The following is a 20609-nucleotide window of genomic DNA, read 5'->3' as shown; positions in this document are numbered from 1 at the left end:
CAATAATTTGATTAAGTTTAAATTTTAGTCTATAAACATAAACTAAAGCCAAGATCTTGAAGTCAGCTGTAAGAAGTGTAATTGTTCGCCAATTGTCTATTAAGAAATAATTTTTTCAGGCTTTGGAATAAGGGAAATAATACCCTGTTTCATTGATGAAGTCATTTCCCTCTGAGCAATACATTCGTTATACATGCAAAGTAAAAAAGGGGACTGTATTAGGTCCCAGAAATGGATGTAGAATTTAACGGAAAGATTGTCAACACCAGGGGATTTCCCTCTTCACAGAAAATAGCGACAATTTAATTTCCTCAATTGTCAAGTCCCCAAAAGTGGACTTTAAAACCATTATCAATGATAGAAATATCTCTCGACGTCACGTCGGTGACCGACAAATTGGGAAATCAGTTCGATAGACCAATCTACTTCGAGTGTAAACTAAACGAGCCAAAGCACATTGGCATGCAATTATTGCATCTAACTGCCAGTGATCACAGCCTGAGTATAATACCAGCTTTTCACTTTGGAGCCGAGCGTAAGTATTGTTCTGCTCAACTGTGTCTGCTGTTAACTATGAATTCAGCATGCTCTTGGAAGCTTCATGTGTTGGCGAGATGGCGCTTTAGCAGTGGTCGTTCCCGAGTCGAGTGGGTTGCGCACTTCAGGCTGCACTACCCCCTATCGTGTTGCAAGCGGCCAATTCCCCTGTGCGCCTCAGCACTAAAAGAGCAAATTTCTCTAAAAGAGCTTCATGAGTGCGTCTTTGTAAAGACGACGGATCGTCCTTATAAGGATGCCGTTTCACCCGTGCGTTTCTGGGTGCGGTCGTTAACTGGCATTGGGTGATGGTCACAATCACTGTCTCACATGTCTGGGCATCAAGCACACTGAGGTGGCCTTCGTGGATGAGTCATGTTCTCACTGCGGGAAGATGACCATCTCGGAGCTGTGAACCAGGCTGCGCTACCTTAAGGGGGCGGAGTCCCGTTGCCGCAATCTGGGGCCCGTTCTGGCAGCCGACAGACGAGAACAACTTCCAGCAGTAGCACGGGTGGTTTGAGGATTACAGTGGTGGCAAACCCCACAGGGAACCAACCCTCTGGGGACCATCACTCCTCTTGCGCCTCCGATCCAAGTGGAGCAACCCACAGAATGCGCTGGGCCCTCTTCAAAGAGCATACCAGCGGTATCCAGCGGGCCTCCCCCCGACCAGATGTCGATCTCAGCATCGGAGGGAGAGCTGTCCGATTTGGCCGCGCTGCCGCCCTCCAGGATGGTCGCAAAGCCTGAATTGGATCCGGAGATGACAGCTATGCTTTCCCGGGCCACCAAGAGGGTAGGGCTCGAGTGGAAATCTCCACCGCGTCCCAAGCCCTTAAGGCTGGATGATTGGTTTCTCGAGGTGGCTCGCGCTGGTTCTCAGCGCCCCACGTGCCTTTCTTCCCGGAAGTGCATGACGAGCTCACCAGGTCATGGATGGCATCTTTTACTGCCAGAAACTGGTCGGTGGGCTCCTCCTCCCTCACCACCCTCGATGGCGGTGCAGCGAAGGGGTATTCGGTGATTCCCCCAGTGGAGCAGACGGTAGCGAGGCAATTGTGTCCTAAGTCTGCCTCCTGCTGGCGGGGAGACCCAGTGTTTCCTTCCTTCCGGCAGTGCCTATATGTCTTGCGGGGAAGCTGCTTCCGCCTTACACGCTATGCATTATCATGTTTTTGTTAGACTATCCAGCTGAAGCCACTAGATATGGCGCTGCTGCTTTTTTCATTAGAAATATTGCAGAAAAACAGAACATCAATGCGAAGATCTTGTTTACATCAAAACTGAAAGCAAGCCGTTCACACCCCAGGTGTAAAAGATGTACTATTAAATGTATTAAAAATATACTTGAAATTCAAGTAGTATAATACATTTGTATTCCCAACATGTTTATTTGAATTGTATTAAAAATATATTGAATTGCATGTTAATATATTTCTAAAAGTATACTAGAAGTACTTTTGTATTAAATATATGCTTAGTTTATACTTCTAAGAAATATGCTAAACAGAAGCATACTTTTAATGTATTTATAAAAAGTATACTAGAAATACTGTGGTAATATATACTTAGTTACACTTTTAACAAAATATGCTAAACACATTAGTATATTTATAAAAAGTATAGTAGAAATACTATGTTAATAAATAGATTTTTACACTTTTAAGGAATACTGTATACTAAACACAAGCATACTTTTAGTGACTTTTTAGTGTATTTACAGAAACATACTTATGTTACCCTTACTTATATACTAAAGTATATTTTATTTGTGTAAGAACATAACAAAATGATTACACTTTTAATGTACTTTATATTGCAGTAGGCCTACACATGGTTGTATTTTAAATATTTATGTATTTATAATTTTAATATTTGAAAGTACAATATTTTGAAAAACATTTTTAACATTTACAATGTACAAACGTTTGTCAACTATTATTAAGCATGTTGTTTAATATGTTGTTCAGTTTTACTTAAAAGGTTATGCTACTTTGGTTGATTAAGCTGTTATTCATTACATGATACATTAATTGTAATAAGCTAGGTGTTTATAAATTTGTTCAAGCTTGATGCCTTTATTTTCTAATATATATTTCTGAAATTCCCACAAATATTTCAACATCATATATGAAAATAAATAAATAAATAAAAACTTGCGTTTACCTGACTAAACCTGATTGGTTCCAGAGCCATTAACCGGCTCTGATTGGTTTGTATGATAATGAGCTTCCACCAGAGAGCTTCGTATATAAAATATGATGTGCATGCAAATGTCTCTTGAATGTGAATATAAGTCTAAGTTTAAACAGTATTATATAGAGCGATCGCCAATCATGTCTCTTTAGAGCACTTGGAGGAAACCACTTAATTCATATGGATTTCTTTGGCAATGTTTTTTTTTTTTTTTTTTCATCGTTTGGGCTTTAATGTGTGGGATTTAATTATGTTATCTCAGCTTTTCTTTCGAAGATGAATGAAAGTCTTAGACAGTTTGGAGCATCTTAAGGGTGAGTGATGACAAAATTCAAATTGTTTTGAGGGAACTATGAAATTAATTAGAAAATATAGCGGTATGTGCTTATTTTTACGAGCTTCTGCAAGCGTGTATGGCGTCTGGCTTTTGGAACCTCACTGTGATTTCAGGTAAGATTTAATTAACGTTATTTTTCTGTGCTAGTCGTGTTTTTGTTTGGAGGACTAAACCTGCAGAAATTAAAAATAAGTAAATATATAGATAAATAAATAAATGTAATAAAAGGAAAATAAATAAATAAATAAATAAATAAATAAATGATATGATAAAAACAAATAGTTCATTTTAAATCAAACTGAATCCTGAATTTATATTTTAAATTACTTTTTTTCCTTTATGTATTTATTTTACATTTATTTTTATTCTTTTTAACTTTTTTTTTTTTATACTTTCATTCATTTTTATATTTAATTTATTTATTTTGAAATGTATTTATTCATGCATTTATTTATTTTTATATGTATTTATTTATTCCCAGATGTATTTATGTGCAGATTTTTATTTATTTATTTATTCATTTATTTCCTTTTACTTTTCTGTATGCAACATGGAAATGAGGGAGGCGGTCCATGTGGAGCGCCGGTGAATCATTGGTTTAGAGCTCACGCAGAAGCTTCAGAGATCGGAGTTTGAGAGTGGGATGTGCCCTGGGGGGCATGGTTTCGTATTTTATTGAAGCTTACCCGGGCACCGCCATTGATTAGCGGACCCCCACCTGCTGTTAGCGTTCCATTGACTCCCATTCATTTTGGCGTCACTTTGACAGCGAATAACTTTACATCTGAGGCGTTTAAAGACTCAGTTTGTCCATTAATTATTTCTAAAGAAACACGAAAATGTAAAAAAGGCTCCATTACCTTGTATCTTACGTTATGGCCCCGTAGAAGCAGTTTTTGTAAAAATAGGCTAACGATTGCGTCATAACCTGCTACTCTCTGTCGCACAGTAGAGAAATTACCGTATGGACAGGAGGAGAAGCTCACAGGCAATCTTTTACTGTCTATGAGGCAATCGGGGGATTGTGATTATGCAAAATGACAAAATAATTAATTAGAATACTTACCAAAATTTGCTCCTGTTCACGCTCGCCGTCTCTGCAAGATTCGGTGGGTGATTCAGATTTCTTTTGGCACAGCTATTAGAAGACTTACAATTGTCAGACAGGTTGCTCACGTCACATCTACGTCATCAAGCTCAGTTTGAGTCTGCGCAGTACACTCGAACCCCAGGAAGTGCGTGCATTAAAGTGACTTCACTTGTCTCCGTTGAATCCAATGGGGTCGCTGTGTCCATTTCTTTTACTGTCTATGGATGTGCCAGATCAACTGGAGAGATCCAATATATTTTCACAGATTGCAATTTATTATGTTGAATTATTTAATAGCGACTTGATTCAGTTACTTATCATCATAGTTACATCATTTAGCCCGGAACCATCAATATCGTCGATGGTCTAAGTTGATGACACTTCTAGACACACCCGGTGGAGGTTTCTACGGCGTGTTCATTTTGTAATCACAGAGAAAACCTTCATTCCCAAAAGCATTGTGAGCATAAGTTTATCGTAAACCAGTTAAACCTAAGGCTTCTAGGGTCTACTCAGGGTCACAATGCTTTTTGGAAATGCGACCCACTAGCATAAAGTTGGCTTGATGTGAGACGCTCGGTATTTGCAAATTCAGGGACCATCTGTAAAGTTAAATACGACATTAGTATACACGTTTCTAATTCCAATACCATTTTAAGAAAATAGCTTACAGTCACAAAACCAACTGTAAAGTGTTCATCTACGAGTTAGGTATATTCAGTAATATTTACGTATAATTTGAGTTTATTTTATAAATATAAAAAATATACGCATATACCAATGTCTTGTGTAACCCAGAGATGGTCCCTAAACTTGCAAATATCGAGCGTCTAGTGCAAAACCCACTTTATGCCAGTGGGTCGCGTTTCCAAAAAGCATCGTGAGCCTGAGTAGACTGTAGAAATATTTAGTGCAACTGGTTTTGATAAACTTATGCTCACAATGCTTTTGGGAGTATTTTCTCTGTGATTACAAAATGAAGACAAGCCTTAGAAACCTCCACCGAGTGTGTCTAGTATTGTTTTTATACAGGCTATGGTCTAGTAGCGTCATCAACCTACAAACTCATTGACGATATTGATGGTTCCGGGCTTAATGATGTAGGCCTAACTATAAGTAACTGAATTCAGTCACTATATAATAATTAGAAATAATAATGTGAATCTGTGAAAATATATTGGATCTCTCCAGTTGATCTGGCACACCACACTGGCAAACTCCAATCTCTATTATTAGTTTAATCGGTTTAATCTGATGCTTCTGTGTGAGCTCTCAACCAATGATTCACCGGCGCCCCACAAGGACTGCCTCCCTCATTTCCATGTTGCACACGGAAAAGTAAAAAGAAATAAATGAATATATAAATCTGGAAATAAATACATGTGGGATTAAATAAATACATATAATAAATAAATGCATGAATGAACACATTTAAAATAAATTAATTAAATATAAAAATAAATGAAAGTAAAAGTTAAAAAGAATAAAAATAAATGTAAAATAAATACATAAAGGAAAAAGTAGGGCTAATTTAAAATATAAATTCAGGATTCAATTTTATTACAAATGAACTATTTTTGTTTTTATCTCATCATTTATTTATTTATTTTCCTTTTATTACATTTATTTATCTATATATTCATTTACTTATTTTTAATTTCTGCAGGTTTAGTCCTCCATGCTAGTCATGTTTTTGATACATGTATTGGCAGAAAAAATAAAATGAAATAAAATGAGTCATTATAACATGTACAACATTAACATTCTTTTATTTACAAAATGAAGTTGTGTATTTATTTCTGATTTCCTGAACAATTTGGCTTCATTGTAATGAGGTTAATGATCTTTGAAAAACCATGTTTATGACCATACAATTACTTTGTCTTGAGCTGATTAGCCAACTGTGGTAGTGTTCGTTGACTGGTGTTTATATTTTATATATGTTTTATATATACAACCATACCACCTTTATTTTCTAATATATATTTCTTATTACAGACAAGAACAAAGATAAAATAGTAAGAAGGGTTGCTAATAAGAGAGCATACAGTACATCTGAAACTGCTGAGGCTGGGAAGGTGTTTGACTATATTACCGACCAGTACATTGTACTCAGTGTACTGTCATTCTTAAAAAGAAAACAAATCATCAATCATCATTTGCTTTTGTGGGTGTGTGAGTGTGTGTCTGAAATATTACCATTTGTTGTTTTTCAGATCAGCTGCTATAGAAGACAAACTGAAATCTGAGTGCAAAAACAAGCAAAAGGAATAGTAAGTATATTTTAATGTCGTATCACCTCTGTTATAGAGTTTTTTTAATCAGTACTAATGGAGGGTGATTCGGTCAATCTTGGAAGAAAAACATTAGCAATGTGTCCGTTCCAGCTGGCTACTTTGTGCTTGCTTGCTTTCATTCATTCATGTAAAAATCTGTTATTTAATTTTGTTTCTGTTTTGTTTTTTTTCTAAAGCTGCAAGGCTCTTGTGCAAAATATTGTATGCCAGGAGTCAGGACAACTAGGCTGTGCCCAGGTCTCCGGAACCTGCAACGACGCTCAGCTCCATCGGCCCTCCGTCTGTGCCTTCAGATCCACCAACTCTGTCTCCATCGGTTGCCCGCCACACCATCTACATCTTGGGTCCTCCCTCCCTCAATTCTGCCATGTTTTGTCAGCACTGGGATGCTCTGGGTCTGTGCCATGTGCCAAACACCATCTAAGCTGCCAGGGCATCATCGTCATCCTCCCATCACCATCCCTTTGCCACATCCTGCCATCCCTGAACTTTTGCCTACACCATTTCCTTGTCCACCTCCAAAACCTCCTCCACCCCCCCATTCTGTTGCTTGAACATTATCATCTTCAGTCTTTGTACACACACAGCTATTCACTTCTGCACTTTGTTTTTCAGTAATTTTTTATGAATTTTCAGAAAATTGCATTGTAATTTTTATTTATTCATTGATGTAAAATTCTGTACTTTTTAGTAAGACCGGTATAACTGAAATGTTCTACAAATGGATAAGATAGTTCTGCCATAGCATTTCAGTCTTTTTTATTTATTATGTTTTTTTGTATAATGTATTAAAATGTACTTATGTTTGTAGTAATACAAATTATTACAGTACAGTATTTCAATACGGGATTTCAAGTGCATTTTAATACATATAATAGTATGTTTTGTTTTTCACCAAAGTATATATGCTGGTGTACTTTTTTATTGTACTTTATGAATATTTGTAATGTACACAACAATATATAATACATTAAAGTTTTCTAGATATCAAAATGTGTACGTGTGTACATATACTGAAAAAAGCAGCTTTATAATATTGTAGTAGTGTAATGCTAATGCATTTCTAATTAGCTGAAATACAATTGAAATGTACTTGAAGTACATTAAAAGGATGCTTCAAATATACTCTAACTGTAGTTCATGAAGTACAATCCCGATTCCAAAAAAGTTGGGACACTGTACAAATTGTGAATAAAAACAGAATGCAATGATGTGGAAGTTTCAAATTTCAATATTTTATTCAGAATACAACATAGATTACATATCAAATATTTAAACTGAGAAAATGTATCATTATAAGGGAAAAATAAGTTGATTTTAAATTTCATGGCATCAACACACCTCAAAAAAGTTGGGACAAGGCCATGTTTACCACTGTGTGGCATCCCCTCTTCTTTTTATAACAGTCTGCAAACGTCTGGGGACAGAGGAGACAAGTTACTCAAGTTTAGGAATAGGAATGTTGTCCCATTCTTGTCTAATACAGGCTTCTAGTTGCTCAACTGTCTTAGGTCTTCTTTGTTGCATCTTCCTCTTTATGATGCGCCAAATGTTTTCAATGGGTGAAAGATCTGGACTGCAGGCTGGCCATTTCAGTACCCGGATCCTTCTTCTACGCAGCCATGATGTAGTAATTGATGCAGTATGTAGTCTGGAATTGTCATGTTGGAAAATGCAAGGTCTTCCCTGAAAGAGACAGCGTCTGGATGGGAGCATATGTTGTTCTAGAACTTGGATATACCTTTCAGCATTGATGGTGCCTTTCCAGATGTATAAGCTGCCCATGCCACACGCACTCATGCAACCCCATACCATCATAGAAGCAGGCTTCTGAACTGAGAGCTATTAAAACTTGGGTTGTCCTTGTCCTCTTTAGTCCGGATGACATGGCGTCCCAGTTTTCCAAAAAGAAATTCAAATTTTGACTCGTCTGACCACAGAACAGTTTTCCACTTTGCCACAGTCCATTTTAAATGAGCCTTGGCCCAGAGAAAATGCCTGCGCTTCTGGATCATGTTTAGATATGGTTTCTTTTTTGACCTATAGAGTTTTAGCCGGCAACGGTGAATGGCACAGTGGATTGTGTTCACCGACAATGTTTTCTGGAAGAATTCCTGAGCCCATGTTGTGATTTCCATTACAGTAGCATTCCTGTATGTGATGCAGGGCCCGAAGATCACGTGCATCCAGTATGGTTTTCCGGCCTTGACCCTTACGCACAGAGATTGTTCCAGATTCTCTGAATCTTTGGATGATATTATGTACTGTAGATGATGATAACTCCAAACTCTTTGCAATTTTTCTCTGAGAAACTCCTTTCTGATATTGCTCCACTATTTTTCACCACAGCATTGGGGGTATTGGTGATCCTCTGCCCATTTTGACTTCTGAGAGACACTGCCACTCTGAGAGGCTCTTTTTATACCCAATCATGTTGCCAATTGACCTAATAAGTTGCAAATTGGTCCTCCAGCTGTTCCTTATATGTACAGTACATTTAACTTTTCCGGCCTCTTATTGCTACCTGTCCCAACTTTTTTGGAATGTGTAGCTCTCATGAAATCCAAAATGAGCCAATATTTGGCATGACATTTCAAAATGTCTCACGTTTAACATTTGATATGTTATTTATATTCTATTGTGAGATTTATAAATTATTCCATTCCCTTTTTACTCACAATTTGTACAGTGTCCAACTTTTTTGGAATCGGGTTTGTATTGAAAGGACATTTTAAATGTATTTTAAGAAATACACTTAAATTGCACTAAATATACTTAAAGTGGTTCCAATTTAACACAATTTCAATATATTAAATATATTACAAGTAGATTAAAATCGAACTTAAACATATCTTGAAATACACTTAATATACTTAACATTGTTTCAAAATAATACATTTAATATTCACTTAGTATAGTATAATTTAAATATAGTAAGTGTGTCGGAAAAAGCACAATTTAAAATAAATTTCTTTTTCACCTGGGACAGAACACATATAACTCATTTTCTAAAGAGACATCTATCACCATTGCATCGTATTGTACAAGAGAGCATGTTTAAAAAGCCATGTAAAATTAATGCAAGTAAAACATATATCGAGACTTTATGGCGGGTTTTCCCCCCATCCCACTGCATCTCATGTTTTTAAATGTCACTTTTTTACCTTGAATTTCAGTTCTCCCATAAGGTAGTTTCACATGTGGCTGTTAACTTCCAGAAAGAAGGAGGGGCATACTGAGCATGTGCAGTAGGAGTGTCATGACTGCAGCTCATTCCTGATTGGATAAATCAGCAATGTTGCAACTGCCACACGTTGCAACTGTCCCCACTCTTCCTACAACAAATCACATAATAGAAATATGTTGATGTGTTATCCTGTGTTTAAATATTTTTATAAATGATTAACGTTATAAATTTAGTGAGATAACGCACACTGTTTTCCCAGATGAATTTTAAGCAGCCCAAACTCACAGTGAGTTTGTGGACCGAGCTGCTGAGATGGAGACGCTCCACGCTTATAAGTGATAACAGTGCAAAACAAAGTGTTTCAGACTTTATACGTGTTCCCAAATGAAACCTAAACAAACAGCACATGCAATAAAAGACCGAACAATAAAATGTCAAAAGTTTTACCACAAAATCAACTTTTTAATGATATCACGAGACTGCATTTCACCTCCAGGAGTAATATCGCAAAATCTTGTGCTCTCCCGGAAGCCAGGTGAAACGGCTCTGTATTTATATCAGACGCACTGCATGGTTAATTTTGGGAGAAAATATAATTTTTATTGAAAACAAAAATCAATACTAATTTCATATATACTTTTTTTAACATTCAAATACTTTTCAAGTACCTTTTCATAAATATGGCAGTTTTCAAGGGCTTTCCAGGACTTAAATTTGAAAAAATCAAATTCAAGTACTTGTACACCTTGTACGAATCCTGATAGAAAGAGCAACAGTGCACCGCATTAAGGAAAATGAACATTCTTGTTTTCATAACCACTGGCCAAAATTAAAAAATAAAAATAAAATTAAATAATTGTTTAGAGCGAGGGGGCCACTTGTGTTTTGGGGACCCTATCAACCTGCATACCTTATGTATAGGGAGGATCGGCTCTGCATTAAATGCTGTCATTTACTTTTCCTTCACTTACTGAGATGGATCTGTGTCCTTTCCAGACTCCCAATGTGAATGAGGGAGCTGTCTAGATGCTGCTGACCTTATCCTTTGAATAGTAATGACCTCTCAGATAAAACTCAAGAATAAAGAATTCATCTAGTTTAAGCAGATGTCTTAATCTAGACTTGAATCTTCCTTTATATTCTTTTACACCTGATGTGTTCTGCCTTTCTCACAACATCTTTGTACAGCATTATGGTCTCACATTTATCAGGCCATTAGGCATTTTCTCTATGTTTTTAGTCATTCGCAAACTTAACATCTCTGCCCTTTGGTTATTTAAATGTCTGTTTTCTACAGTGTTTGCAGTTCATTTATTCAGGGTATTTTTCCCCATTCTCACTCATTTTAACTGCTTGCTGCTTCATTCTGTTTTAAGATTTGTCTGATTTTTTGCCTTATTGGTCCTTGTTGGCCTCATTTGACTGTTTGTTTTACACTTCTTAACTCTGCTGAAGATTAAAATGAGTTTTGATTTTAGTAAATGCATTCAACTGCTGAATTCGGATTAAAGTGGTCTATAATACCTGGAGAGCATGTCCATTAATTTTCAGCCAACCATGTTTTCATGTTCCGTTGGTAACAACCAGTGTTGGGGAGTAACTAGTTACATGTAACAGTTACATAATTTAATTACTAAATAAATGTAACTGTAAACTGAAAAAAAAATGTGTAATTAAATTACAGTTACTTATGAAAATGTTAAAGATTACAAAGGGGGTTACATCTTTATATTTTCACCCACACCCAAATACAGATTTAATTGATTTCTTTCCCAAATTGCATTGACTGCAATATGAGACACCAATGTTTCTGGAGTTTAGGACACAGAATATGACACAATATTAACTGTTTTATTTCCTATTTGGGTTTATGTATATGTTTTTTTTTTTTTTTTTTTTTACTAACAGATTAACTGTTAGTGTTTCCTGTCATAACATATTACACAGATCTGTTGTTTCCAAAAATCATAGTTTCAACGAACATTGCAAACAGAATCTCAAACTTGTGTTGTTGGAACTACAGCTCTTGACCTGTGGTTAGAAGCATGAGGTGATTTTTGAAGAGTGCATTAATGCATAAGGGAACCAAAGAGTATGATGTAGGTGTCACAACTTGGCTGCAAAAATTGAATAAAAGGTGTTAGATCTATTCACAGGTGAAGGTTTTTGTTACATAGGAAACTCAAAACAAAATGCACAAAAGACTCTCAGGAAACAGAACAACTGCGTAAAATGTGATGACAAATCGAGGGACAGAACCAAATGTAGAGCTTAAATTAACAAAATTAAATGAGTCCTCACACCTCAACCATACTCCAACTGAGAAGGGAGGGCAGGGGCTGTGTAGGAAGACGTAGAGCAGGGACACAGGTCAAATGGGACCAGGGAGGAGTCAAAGGCGGGATAAACCAGAGAAGAGACAGAGACAGGAGGAGCCATGGTCGTAGCAGAGGCATCTCAGAGTTGAGAAAGCTGCTGACTGAATGAAATGCTTATATAGAGTAAAGTGTACATACAATACATCTATCTGCATTTATCTTATTTATTCTGTTTATCTTACTAATTTGTTTAAGAAAAAAATTAAGAAAGGATAATTCATTAATCTCTTCTCAGTTTTGCTCCTCAGTTTTTGAATGAGAGAAAAAAAGTGTATAATTTTGTCAATATTAAAGAAAATATGAAAACATTGCACTGTTTTTTACACTAGCCTCAATGAGGCCTACAGTCAATCAATTTTTAAAAATTAAATACAAAACTTGTCCTAATTGAAAGAAAACAAGTTGACAAAAAGATTGTGCTTAATATTTGGTGGTAATATTGCATAAGATTTATAAGCTTGTTTTCGTAGACTGGGAGCTTTTGGGCCAAGAACACCACAAGTGTGACTTTGTTCCATTTTGTACAAAATAAGAGCATTATAGAACTAACTTCCTGGTTAAACATCAAAGCACACTAGTGTGATATACAGTAAATCTTTTTTATGTTTAAATATAGAAAAAAAATTCAAAAACGTTTTTTTCACTCAAAAACTGAGGTGTATAAGCTCAGAGTCCTATCAGTTCCAAAAAGAAATGCAAAACCTGTAGTAATTAAAAAAACAAAACAAAAAAAAAAAAAAAAAAAAAAAAAAACAAGTTGACAAAGCAACTGAATCCAATATTTGGTAATAATATAGCATAACAAGTGACTAACAGGCAATTTTTAAAAGGCTGATTTTTGACCAGGAAAACCTTTGGCATTAAAAGGGTTTTCATCACAGCACAAGGGTTAGATAAACAATTCTGTTAGAGTTTGTGTCGTAACCAAACCCAGTTTTGGACCCAAAAGCAGAACACAGACATAAAAATGCAAATAAAATTAGTATATTCCCAAAAGTCAAGCAACACAATCCTTCTCTCCTTTGCTGTTGAAGATTATTAGATGATGTGCACTGGAAACCAAACAGGCCAGATACAGTATGTTGGTAGAGCAGAGAGAATGGTTTGTTGAACAGGCATAGCAGGCAGAATGCAGGATGAATGCAGGTGGAGTGAGGTCACATAAGCAGACTGAACAATCTGGCAGAAAATGACTGCAGACCCAGAGTTTAAATACTGGAGGCAGATAAGTTGATTGGCAGCAGGTGATTCACATTCAGCAATCAGCCACAGATATCCATAGTGCATATCCACACCCCGGGATACACCAACTCACAAACACAAACAGACAAAAAGGAAAAACACAGCTGGCAAAAAATCCAAATTTGAATTGGATTGAATTGAACTGGATTCTAATTTGTTACCTAGTCTAAATGTCACATCTGATAGGGTGTACCAGAAAAATAACCACTATTTATTACCCATTCTTATCTATTTTTTTTTCTAACTGCTGTTCTGATTCTGATTTTCAGCTAAATTAGCAGTCTAACAAGCTGAAATTATTTGTACTTTTTATATTACTGTATATTATTTAAATAAGGAATATGTAAATAAACTGCAAAAACCTACAGCAAGATTATTGTAAAAACCATCATGTCACCATTGATGCAGGTTCTTATTTCAGACTCTTTTCTCTTTTCTTTAGGACTCAAAGGTCAGACTGCACTTAAAATTATAGTCTTCTTGTGGCCAGGTGCAGGGACAGTCTGTGCATTGAGGTCAGGGTGAGGTATAAAGTTAATCAGTTTTGGCTAGAGTCCTCCAAGCCACATTAACCTTTGTAGCATCCCTAGCAAGATAGCGTCTGCTACATGACAGTATGTCACCTGATGCAGATAAGAGATGCTAACTCCTGCTGCCTCTCTCTAACCCTCACAGATTGGTGACTGTTTTGTACACAGACATATAAAATCGCATACTTTTCATAGTCCTTCAAGCCACATAAACAAATCCTGGCAGCCTCCCTGGGGACTCCCTAACAGGACTGTTTGACCTCTATTTTTTCCTTTTCCCGCCCATCATGAGATAAGTTCATTCACAAGTGTTTTTTTGTTTGTTTGTTTGTTTGTTTTATCCTTAGGAGATGTTCACACCTGAATGTAAATTCAAGGAGTCTGTGTTTGAGAACTACTACGTGATCTACTCATCCACCATGTACCGTCAACAGGAGTCGGGTCGAGCCTGGTTCCTGGGCCTCACCAAGGAGGGTCAGGTCATGAAAGGCAACCGAGTAAAGAAAACCAAGCCCTCTTCACACTTTGTACCAAGACCCATTGAAGGTAATTATATTTATTTATGTATTTATTTTTTTAAAAGTGTGTTAACAGCATTCAGTGACCAAAATAAAAAAATATATATAGTATATACTGTATCTATATTGTATATAGAGTGGGGCTTGTTTTTATTCCAACCCATTTTTACTCTCAAAGCATCAAAAACTGAAAAGCTTACTATTAAGACGCTAAAAGTACCCCTATAGGCATTGATATTGACAAACTAGGAACTCCACTGCTTTCGATTGTTTGCTTCATTTGTCAGATCAGGACACATTTTATCACATTTAACATCTTTATGTGAGTAATAGAGTAAAACCTAAGGTGTTAATTGCTGAAAATTATCCTACTCCATCAATGCAGTCAAATCTCATTAAAAAGATAAACAGCATAACAAACTCGGTCATAAGACACTAGAGCCAATGGCATTTCACAATCAAAGCTGACATAGCACTTTTCAGGCAGCAGTTTGTGTATTTGTTGTGATTCAGATAGACGTTGATCGCTTTTGGGTCTGTTCCTCACACAAAGCATATTTGTTTTGGAATTTTTTTATAAATTTTTCATCTACCTTAACCTATGTTTCATATTGTTTTATACTGACAAATTGTTAGGTTTAGGCCAGTGGTTCAACCCGTTTGTGCCCAAATTTTTTCTGAATGGTCTCATGCATATAGTCATTGTAATTGTGTCCTATGTGAACATGTTCTGCATTTATTTTCCCCAGGTTTTTTTTTTTTTTTTTTTTTTTGAAAATCGTATTTGAATGTGCGCCAATTATAGTTGCCGGTGGGCAAATATGTTGTATGCACTCCTTCACTGTCAAATTTGAATAGGAGGAGAGCATTTGACATCTAACTCAAAATAACTGCTTTCAACAGATCAATTTTTATTCATAAACAAATTTATTAAGCATTAAATTCGAAGAACATTCAATGCAAACCCAAAAAAGGCTGTGTGTAGCTTATAATCTCTTGAATATGAAAACACAACAAATCCATTTGTCTTAAAGTGGTGGAACATAGTGCAGAACAAAGTGCAGCCATTAAGTTCCCCCAACAGGGTATTGTGTATCAAAAAGTTCAATGAAAATAAAGAAATAAAAATAAATAGAATGAAGAAAATATTACATCTATATAATAAAAAGGGTATACCTGAAAGAAAATTATGCATTTAACTGTCTGGTTACCAACATTCTGCAAAATATCTTCTTTTGTGCTCAACAGAAGAAATAAACTCATAGGTTTGCAATTACGCAACTTGAGGGTGACTAAATGATGACGTAATTTCCATTTTTGGGTGAACTTTCCCTTGCGTATGCAGTGAAGGTACAAGTAGTAGTATAAATTTACATAAACATATTTGCATGCTATACTTTGTGATGCAAATATGTAAAATATCACAAATTTTATGAATAGGCACATATTGATTAGGTCAAATGGATTAACCCTGAGAAAAGTCCTTGATATTCATGAAATTATGATATTCTTTTTTAAAATATCTGCTTATTTAAATAATTATCATGTTTAGGCTACATCCGTGTTTGTTTGTTTATGTATTTACTTATTATTGAACATGCAGGTATTTTCATTCTTAGAGGTGTGTTAAATAAAAATAAATAAATAAATAAATATAAATAAATAAATAGAATTAAGAAAATATTACATATTACATATTATACCTGAAAGAAAATTACGCATTTGTTTTAGGCCCATAGTATTCAATGGCTGACTGTAGTAGGTGATTACATGTAAACTTGTCTGAATTTCAACATTATAATGGAATCATAAGCTACTAGTCAAATAAAGAATTAGGGCCCTTGACCAGTTAGAATGAAACCCATCCAAACTGGATGAAGGGGCCTCAACATTTTGCCCCTAACAAGACATAATGTCATAAAAGGGAGAAAAAGATAATCTCCAGCAATTAATCTGTGATGAGTGGGGTGGGGCCAAGAGCCTTGGGAACGGAGCAAGACCGGTGGAGTAATTGAAAACGAGAAACACCTGCACCACTCACCAAGTCCCACGGAGGAGCTCCGGAAGGATAAAAAGAGGAATAACGACAGTGAAGGACGAGAGAGGACCAGGCCTGGATTTTGTTTTGGGTTTTGTTTCTGTTTGTGCAAGACAGTCGTCCGCTCGGGGCTGTCGCGCTACTTTGTGTTCACTGGTTCCCACCTCCTTCTTCCTGACTTACGACCTGTGTTACATAATCATAATGCGTTAGCTCTTTATTTTTCCATTCTTCCTTTTGTGTGACTGATGGAAGTTTGTAAACTGCTGCTGTCACTTGAAAACTGGAAATGTAAAAAAAAAAGCAGACACAGAAGTGGGGCAGTAGAGCTGTGGAAAGATTGCTCTCTCATCTCCATCTTTTGACAGATTTATTCCCTAACAAAATTAAGGTCTACTGTACAGTAGAGATGTCAGTTAAAAGGTTAAGTTATGTTTTAGGTGGGATATTATGAAAGCAAAAAGTACTAAAAAAAGACCAATAACCTTGATTTATTAACCTATTAACATAGTATACCCCATTTCCCCATGATATGTACTTACAAGTAATTTGCCCACTGGCAACTACAGGTGCATCTCAATAAATTAGAATGTCAGTAATTCAACTCTTTTGAAATTGTGAAACTGGTGTATTAAATAAATAATGCACACAGACTGAAGTTTAAGTCTTTGGTTCTTTTAATTGTGGTTATTTTGGCTCACATTTAACAAAAACCCACCAATTCACTATCTCAACAAATTAGAATATGGTGACATGCCAATCAAAACAAAACACCTGCAAAGGTTTCCTGAGCCTTCAAAATGGTCTCTCAGTTTTGTTCACTAGGCTACACAATCATGGGGAAGACTGCTGATCTGACAGTTGTCCAGAAGACAATCATTGACACCCTTCACGAGGAGGGTAAGCCACAAACATTAATTGTCAAAGAAGCTGGCTGTTCACAGAGTGCTGTATCCAAGCATGTTAACAGAAAGTTGAGTGGAAGGGAAAAGTGTTGAAGAAAAAGATGCACAACCAACCGACAGAAGCGCAGCCTTATGAGGATTGTCAAGCAAAATCAACTTCACAAGGAATGGACTGAGGCTGGGGTCAAGGCATCAAGAGCCACCACACACAGACGTGGCGAGGAATTTGGCCTCAGTTGTCGTATTCCACTTGTTAAGAGTATTCCTCCTGAACCACAGGCAACATCAGAGGCGTCTTACCTGGGCTAAGGAGAAGAAGAACTGGACTGTTGCCCAGTGGTCCAAAATCCTCATTTTAGATGAGAGCAAGTTTTGTATTTCATTTGGAAACCAAGGTCCTAGAGTCTGGAGGGAAGGGTGGAGAAGCTCATAGGCCAAATTGCTTGAAGTCCAGTGTTAAGTTTACACACTCTGTGATGATTTGGGGTGCAATGTCACCTGCCGGTGTTGGTCCATTGTGTTTTTTGAAAACTAAAGTCACTGCACCCGTTTACCAAGAAATTTTGGAGCACTTCATGTTTCCTTCTGCTGACCAGCTTTTTGAAGATTGATTTCATTTCATTTTCCAGCGGGATTTGGCACCTGCCCACACTGCCAAAAGCACCAAAAGTTGGTTAAATGACTATGGTGTTGGTGTGCTTGACTGGCCAGCAAACTCACCAGACCTGAACCCCATAGAGAATCTATGGGGTATTGTCAAGAGGAAAATGAGAAACAAGAGACCAAAAAAATGCAGATGAAGCTGAAGGCCACTGTCAAAGAAACCTGGGCTTCCATACCACCTCAGCAGTGCCACAAACTGATCACCTCCATGCCACGCCAAATTGAGGCAGTAATTAAAGCAAAATGAGCCCCTACCAGGTATTGAGTACATGTACAGTAAAGGAACATACTTTCCAGAAGGCCAACAATTCACTAATTTTTTTTTTTTTTCATGGTCTTATGAAGTATTTCAATGCAATGATCTTCGAGCCACTTCTTTTACACTCTTTCTTTGTGACACGATGCTCCATCATGCTGGAAAATGCACGGATCATCATTAAAATGCTCATGGATCGTTGGAAGAAGTTGCTCTTGCAAGACATTTTGATACCATTCTTTATTCATGGTAGTGTTTTTGGGCAAAATTATGAGGGAGCCCACTCTCTTGGTTGAAAAGCAAACCCACACATGGATGGTCTCAGGATGCTTCACTGTTGGCATGTCACAGGACTCATGATAGCGTTCACCTTTTCATCTCCGAACAATCATTTTTACAGATGTCCCAAACAGTCTGAAGGGAGCTTCATCAGAGAAAATAACTTTGCAGCAGTGTTCTGCTGTCCAATCCTTGTACTTCTGCAGAATTTCAGTCAGTCCTTGACGTTTTTCTTGGAGAGAAGTGGCTTCTTTGCTACCCTTCTTGACACCAGGCTGCTGTCCAAAAGTCTTCACCTCACTGTGCGTGCAGATGCTCTCCACACCAACCTGCTTTCATTCCTGAGCAATCTCTGCACTGGTGATGACACGATTCCACGACTCCTCAGGAGGAGACGGTTCTGGGACATCCTGAAGACTTCCTCACTGCAGTCAAACCTCTCTCCTTGAAGTTCTTGATGATCCGGTAAATGGTTCTTTCAGGTGCAATATTCTTTGCAGAAATTTCCTTGCATGTGAGGCCATTTTGATGCAAAGCGATGATGGCTGCATGTGTTTCTTTGGAGTTAACCATTGCTAACAAAACACAATGATTGAAAGAGCTTCTTCCCTCCTTTTATAGCAATCAGTCTGCTCTTACAATCTAATTAATATGATAGTGATTTTACTAATATTACTAATATTCATTCACACTTGCACATGTGCTGCTGATATGATCAGTCAATTAATGTTAGCTGGTCATTTTGTTTCAGGATCAAAAAACAGTGAAATTAGCTTTTTTTGTGAAAAGTTCATTTTTTTGGCCAATGAAGCTTTCAGCAATTATTTAAAATGCATCTGATCACTCTACAATAATCTAGAAACAATATAAATGGACACCACAATAGTTTAAGCAGCAAACTTTGCAAAACACAAAATTTATTTCACTGCCAAAACTCTTGGCCATGACTGTACTTTCACTGTCCAGCCCCGCTCCTTTGCCTCAGCTGCCAAGTTGGCATATTGCAGCTTCTTCCTTTCAAAGGCCCAGGGGCATAGCCATCATTTCAGAAGTGAGGGGGACAGAAATGTATATGTATATATATATATATATATATATATATATATATATATATCTTTAGGGCTGTCAAATGATTAATCACGATTAATCACATCCAAAATAAAATTATATATACATAATATATACCCTGTATATACATATATATGTAAACAAAGCTTTTTATTTTTGGATGTGATTATCGTGATTAATCATTTGACAGTATAATATATATATATATATATATATATATATATATATATATATATATATATATATAACATTACAGTATAACATTTCTGCAATCTATATTCCAGTCATATTTTTTATATTTTATAAAGAAGTCTCTTCTGCTCACCAAGCCTGAATTTATTTGATCCAAAGTACAGCAAAAGTAGTAATGTTGTGAAATATTTTTACTATTTAAAATAACTGCTTTCTGTTTGAATCACTTTTAAACTGTAATTTATTTGTGTGATGCAGCGCTGTATTTTCAGCATCATTTCTCCAGTCTTCAGTGTCACATCCTTCAGAAATCATTCTAATATGCTGATTTGCTGCTCAAGAAAACTTTTTTAATTATTATTATCAATATTTAAAACAGTTTTTAGGATTCTTTGATGAATAGAAAGATCCAAAAATCAGCATTTATGTGAAATAAAAAGCTTTTATAACATACGCCATACTGCTCAAAAGCTTAGAGTCAGTATATTTTTTATTTTTCGGAAAATAAATTATAGAAATTAATACTTTTACTTAGCAAGGATGCTTTAAATTGATCAAAAGTGATGATAAAGACATTTATAATTTTACAAAAGATTTATATTTCAGATAAATACTGTTCTTCTGAACTTTCTGCTCACTCATGTTTTCAACATCATCATAATAATAAAAAATGTGTTTTGAGCAGCAAATAAGAATATCAATATGTTTTCTGAAGGATCGTGTGATTGTAGTAATGATGCTAAAAATGTAGCTTTGAAATCACAATAAATTACATTTTAAAATAGGCCTATAATATTCAAATAGAAAACAGTTATTTTAAACACTATAAATATTATTCAGTTTTACTACTGTTTTGCTGTACTTTGGATCAAATAAATGCAGGCTTGGTGAAC

General features: G+C 36.1%; 1 protein-coding gene across 4 annotated transcripts in view; it reads left to right on the top strand.

Moving 5' to 3' along the window:
- Positions 1 to 20609, top strand: part of LOC109051102 (fibroblast growth factor 12) — a 213513-nt gene that overhangs the window by 177602 nt on the left and 15302 nt on the right. For all 4 annotated transcript variants that reach the window (XM_042771255.1, XM_042771262.1, XM_042771253.1 and 1 more), the window contains one exon: positions 14145 to 14343. In XM_042771255.1, the coding sequence (XP_042627189.1) occupies positions 14145 to 14343 (199 nt within the window). The remainder of the gene's footprint in view (positions 1 to 14144; positions 14344 to 20609) is intronic.

The sequence above is a fragment of the Cyprinus carpio genome, chromosome A2, assembly GCF_018340385.1.
Source record: "Cyprinus carpio isolate SPL01 chromosome A2, ASM1834038v1, whole genome shotgun sequence".
NCBI lineage: Eukaryota > Metazoa > Chordata > Actinopteri > Cypriniformes > Cyprinidae > Cyprinus > Cyprinus carpio.
The sequence above is the reverse complement of the archived record's forward strand: the minus strand, read 5'-3'. Positions and strand labels throughout refer to the sequence as shown.